Raw genomic sequence first — 6,000 nt, 5'->3', positions numbered from 1 at the left:
TTATTAATTTACTATAAACCTTGAACAAGAATATTTCATTAATAATAAAATATGACTTCAATCTTCTATATTTAGGGACATTAATTTTATCCTTCTACCTAGAGAGAGTACCAGGCTGAGGACAGGTGCTCTCATTCACTCATATTTCTAGTTGTTTTTACAGCACTCAAACGAACAAAATAAAGCAATCAGTCAAGGAGTTGAACAGAAGCACTTGACACTCAGAAATGCATAAAGTTACTTTATTTTAAGTATACATTTAATTTTGAAAAATATAAATGCTAAAATATCTCATCTTCTTCATCTCTTAATTCCATAAAAGTCACAATAGAAAGCTTCATAAAACTGTAAAATACTATGTTATAGGAATTTTAGGTTTCATATTGGAAAAATTATTAGCAATATATTGAAATGTTTTCTGTTCTTTATCATTTTGTTCCACCATGTTGATCTACTTCATTTAAAATAAAAAGATGCATCATTTCTCCAAAGTTAATAAAGACTAAAGAGAATAAAAATAAGAATATCTGAAAGTGCGTACTGATTGTGAAAATTAATGTGTACGGATATGTACCAGCCACGAAAATGGCTGCAAGGAGGCAAGTCTGCGTTTGTTGCACATTGTAGGCCTGGGACAAAGTTACTTCAGGCTCTAAGGATTCATTGGGTGACTTAAGCCCTGAGTTGCAATATTTGCCTAGGAAACAGAATTCAGGATTCTTATGAGTATCCACAGAACACAATGAAATGGACCAGGAATAAGATATATCCACATCTCTGGTCAAAACGCAAGTCTCCAGATTCACATGTATCACAAAAGGGTGTTTTCCTTTTAGGCTGCCCTGAAGCTCAGTGAAGAGACCTGCACACTCCCAGGGCTATGCCGACAGGGAAGAGCACTGTCTTCCAACTGTCTCCAATCACTTCGTACTAGCAGGGCTTCATGCTCGTGTTATGGGAGCAGATGGGACCTATCACAGAATATAAGGAAGAAAATCGTAGGTTCTTGCACCAAAATCATGAAGTGGTATGAAAAAGACTGAAGAAAACTTTGTCCCATTCCGGATCAATGCCAACCTCTGTAATATAATTCAAATGGTTTTGTTTTTGAAAGATAGTCAGCAGTCAATACATTTCAAGTACTTTAACACAGTTAAAAAAAAAACAAAAACATGGAAGACAATCATTCGCTATATTAAACACCAATACATAGCCAACAAAGGATTTACTCTGTGTGTGTTGTTACATGTGCCCCAAATGCACATATGCTGAATTACCGACAGCAGACACCCCCTTCTCTTAGGTGCGGGATCAGGAGGGAAGTTTTCTTTGCCTCTTTTCAACTGAGTACTTCCCAGTCCCACCCCTCAACTTTACTGGAAGGAGAAACTGAAACAGCACTGCCCCTGACACACAAAACAATTAGGATTCCAAGTAGTTTTTGCACACAGTAGGAAAGGAACAGCATCTCCAAGACCTTCTGCAAACTGGAGGTTTCCTGCTTCAATAGGTGGGCTCAGCCCATGCATCTTCCTCTTCACAGTCAGTTTGCACAACCACAGTATTCCTGGTCAACGACTCTGAGTCTTAACTTCAAGAAACATTAGTCTCCAAATTCACATCCAGGGAGGAAGGGTAGAAAGGCATTATAAAGAATTCATTGCTGTGTTTGTGTCCAGTTTACATACAAACAAAACCACCCTGAAGTCTGGTTCGTTATCAGCCAAGAACAAATTCAGCCAGGTTCAGATAATGTGGGTTTCCATGGAGATTGGGGAGTTCTGCTTGTTAGTGTGGGAACTACGGAGCGATGAGAGGGCTTGGTGCTAACTATTCCTTGTAGCAAATGTAAGGTATGGCTTTATGTTCCTTTTGTGAATAGTAACCATCCACTCTGGTCAAAGACTAGGGATGGATCACTTCAAGATCTACTCAAAGCCTGAATTATGACTTAGGTTACTTCAGGAGCTCTCTGAAAAGGATAAAGAAGACCATGAATCTCTAAATAAACTTGATTCATAATTAGAATATATATATGTACATATATATATATCCAGAGATTTCAGAAAAGTAAACAAAGTGGCTTTGATTGAACATCAAGATTGACGCCTTTACTATGCATGACTTTGCATGCTTTCCTGATGTTTCCATCACTAAAAAGGTAAGACGGCTTATGTGGTTTAATGGAAAACTAGGGAATACACAGCAACCATTACAAATGTGCTGTAAAATGTATCACCTGAGATGTTAACAAATAACATGTCATTTCCTGCTATCGTTTCAGTGATAGCATTATTTATGATGTCATTTATACCTAATTTCTATGCAATTTAAAACTTTCAAGATGACCAAATACTGTAAAAGTCACAGATAACTTAGGATAATAGAACCCTTACCCTCAACATTTCAGGAAAGCAGAATTTTTTTTAGTTATGATAAGAAAGTGGGGCTCTGTAAAAGCACACCACAGAATCAGAGTGGTTCAGTTTTGCCTCTCTAGCAACCTCTGACAGTGAGTGTGCATCACAACTGTTGTTATAACAATCCCAAAGTGTGGACTTCACATCTAAACTGTTATTTTAATATACACTTGGTATATAATGTGACTTACTAAAAACAGTGCAATCAAACACCACACTCAGTCTGTCCAATAAAGGTCTAATTATTCAACACAGTATGATGAACCACGTACATATACACACACATCTATTCTGAGTGATCCAACCACCTTGTTCTACGAATGCATGTAAATAAGAACTTTAAACTGTCTTTGGAGATCTATGTGCTTTCTTCCCATTACAGATGTGAGATAGGGCTGTTAAGATTCTTAGGGCTTTTGTACTGTAAATATGTGATATCTGTGATGCTGACTGATGTCTGAGTCATTAATAAGACATATTCACCTGAATTTATATGATAGATTTCTTGGCCCCTGACATATCTTTCATGAGTGGTTTGGGTTTTATGAAAATGGACACAAAGGGCTTGATAACTTTGGCTCTGTCTACTGTCACTTTTTATCTGGCTTTGCACAAGTGTGCAACAGCCACACACAGAGCTTATACACAAGCACACAAATTATTAAAATGAGGAGATCTCTAACAACACTGCATAGGACATCAACATGTAACACACCAGCATCTGCCCCCAGCATGACCATCATCACAGCAGAAGTTACCCCTCTTCCACGTGTTTCTCTCCCCAGACTCCTTCACAGAACAGTTACATTTATTTTGAAGAAAGGGGAAAAAACAACAACCCAACAGATTCTTAGAAACATGATGTTTCGTTTTTCTTTTAATTTGTTCTAGCCTTCTGGCTTACCATAGTGTGTGTGTGTGTGTGTGTGTGTGTGTGTGTGTGTAAAAATCACATTATATACAATACAATTTTTACAGAAAGCCTGGCAGCTACAGGTAAGAGGTAGAACTACTCAAAACTATGTTTCCTGCTGCAGGAAAAATTCATTTTTTCTTTACAGTAATTAAAAAAAAGTTAAAAAAATTGACAAAAAATAAGTTGCAGGTTAGGCCCCATAATTTAAACAACAAAATCTAGGAAGAAAAATATTCTTCAATGTACTCAACAGATAAGTTCATTAAAGGGTTAAAAAAAGTTGCATAGGAAAAAGGGACATTCCAGCACTTGCTACAATGATGGCAAAGGTTTCTCTAACAGGGAGTGAAGTACCATTAGAGTTTTCTGCTTTTGGTAACTGTAAGATCAGGGTTGACAGCAAGGGCAGGTGGGTAGCAGCACTTTTCCAGTCTTGGGGGCTCTGTAAGCAGGAAGGGACTCTGTCTGGAGGTCAAGGGCTGTTCTACCAGACAATGGCAAGTCAATAAGCACAGCTCTAAGTTTAGGTCATGAGTTCCTTCAACAGTTTCATAAAAGGTTGTACAAAATTCTTAATACTTTTGATCGCTGCTTGACAAGGGCAGCTTCTGTGTGTGTCTTGAGTGACAGGGATTTACATGTCAGAGGACATCTGAACACCTGGAAACAAAAGTATGATCCCTCAGGTGCTTTGTGTGTTTTTGTTTTTGCTTTTTTTTTTAAAGGAAAGGGACACTATTATCTTGATTTTACCTATGCAAGAGAGAAGTGGAGAGAGTGACTGTATTATTCAGCCAGTGACCAGACAAAAGTATTAAAATACATGGACGAAAAAAGAAAGGGAAAAAGTTAGAACGGTTAACAAAAGTGTCAGTTTTGAGAAAGACAAACAGGTTACAATGTAGTTTCTGTTCCCTTGTTCCTCCAGGGATAATCATTGTCTTCAGGCTCAAGTTCTATTCTAATTTGAGGCACAACTTCCACTGGAGTTCTAGGAGGACTGAAACAAAACAGACAAAAGAAAGAAGAAAAACCATGAGTAAAACCAATTTCCATTGTCATCTCTGAAATGCTTGTGCACTGTGCACGTTTAAAATGGTTCAGTCTGCTCCAGTCCCATACTAATGCCATCCCTTTCATGTGTGTTAAGAACAGGGACTTTCATTTACTCATTTATTTATTTATCTGTCTGTCTATCTGTCTATTTTTGGGTTTTCGAGACAGGATTTCTGTGTGTAGCCTTGGCTGTCCTGGAACTCGCTCTGTAGACCAGGCTGGCCTTGAACTCACAGAAATCTGCCTACCTCTGCCTCCCAAGTGTTAGGAAGAACAGGGACATTTAAACCAAAGCAAATTCAAGTGAAAATTGCCCAAGATTTCACATATAACAAAAATTCTCAAAATAAAACAAAAAATGAGACTATTATGTTAACTAATATTGTTAGAAATTACAGGCCCAGACCAGTGCCGGAAGATATTCACGGTTCTGTCTTCGGAGGCTCAGATAGGACCTGTCATTGCCAGACCCTTGCTAGAGAGGAGGAAACTCCAGTCACCCTGCGTGACAATGAAATTGTAAGGGCTAAATATCGATCCTGGCCTTTAAGTTTTTCATTACAACACTTAAGTTTTTCATTATTCCTAAGAGTAAAGCTCAAGTCTTTAAAAATGCCTCCCATTTGTGAACGAACTCTGGGGCGATTCCTAGGTCCGTGGGTAATCCATTTAAGTCCCAGAGAAGAGAACCAGGGATTCTGCCCATAAGCCCTACTGCTGCAGCATCCAACAGCACAAGGCAAATGCTGACCTTGGTATACCCAGCGACTCAAGGAAAGGAATTTTATCAGCATGATGTGTGGCGTTCAAGGAATGTTGATGATCTTTCTCCTGGGAAGAAAAAAAATGAAATTAAGCAAAATAGATCAGAGTGTATATGAAAACCTTCATGCAAACCAAGGCAACCTTCAGAACTGGAAAGAGTAGGAAAATCAGGTTTAGACAGTGTCGATGAACATTGTGTCAAGCTGAGCATGCAGTGTGATAGAGCACAAATCCTTTTCCCCCTCTCCTTTAGGGTAGGAGGGGAATCCCTCCACGGGCTAGAACATCCTCTCTATGTCTCACACATGTTCTTGAGCTTCCATCCAGGTCAACACTCAGTCTTGCCTAGCTGCTGCTATTTAAGAGGTAAAGAGATGTTGGAGGTATGTGTATTAATTACATGTTCAGTTTAATGAATTCTGTTCTTCGTTGGCCTACAAAGATCACCACGTCATTAGAAAAGTTTCAGTCAAAGTGGTCATATCTAGGCTTCTATATCAGCCATCAATTATACTAGGTAAAGGGATTTTGACAGGGCAAACAATTGGTATATAAGTTTTTATCACAAGTTTTAGGTTTAAGCTAACCTTTACAGCCTTCTTTTACCGTTAGTCATCTAGGGATGAAAATTAAAGCAGAATATGATAGTGGAACTTAAATTCTAAAAGGAACTCCTAACTAATTTCTGTTGATAAGGGTGGGCATAAAATTAGCTATGTTTATAAGTGATATTTGCAAGTTAGATAACAAAGGTAAGACTTATTGGTTTCAATGCAGTGGGTACTCTGCCTCCTAATGGTGCCCCATGATCCAATTTCCTGGGGTTTATGTTCTTGTCCTTCC

General features: G+C 38.3%; 1 protein-coding gene across 4 annotated transcripts in view; it reads right to left on the bottom strand.

The window, feature by feature from the left end:
• Nucleotides 1-228: 228 nt before the first annotated feature.
• Nucleotides 229-6,000, bottom strand: part of Slc4a4 (solute carrier family 4 member 4) — a 397,268-nt gene continuing 391,496 nt past the window's right edge. For all 4 annotated transcript variants that reach the window (XM_040747371.1, XM_040747372.1, XM_040747369.1 and 1 more), the window contains 2 exons: nt 5,144-5,223; nt 229-4,336 (listed from right to left, as the gene is read on the bottom strand). In XM_040747371.1, the coding sequence (XP_040603305.1) occupies nt 4,231-4,336; nt 5,144-5,223 (186 nt within the window). In that variant the 3' untranslated portion in view covers nt 229-4,230. The remainder of the gene's footprint in view (nt 4,337-5,143; nt 5,224-6,000) is intronic.

Source organism: Mesocricetus auratus, unplaced genomic scaffold (assembly GCF_017639785.1).
Source record: "Mesocricetus auratus isolate SY011 unplaced genomic scaffold, BCM_Maur_2.0 Super-Scaffold_100006, whole genome shotgun sequence".
Classification (NCBI taxonomy): Eukaryota; Metazoa; Chordata; class Mammalia; order Rodentia; family Cricetidae; genus Mesocricetus; species Mesocricetus auratus.
The sequence above is the reverse complement of the archived record's forward strand: the minus strand, read 5'-3'. Positions and strand labels throughout refer to the sequence as shown.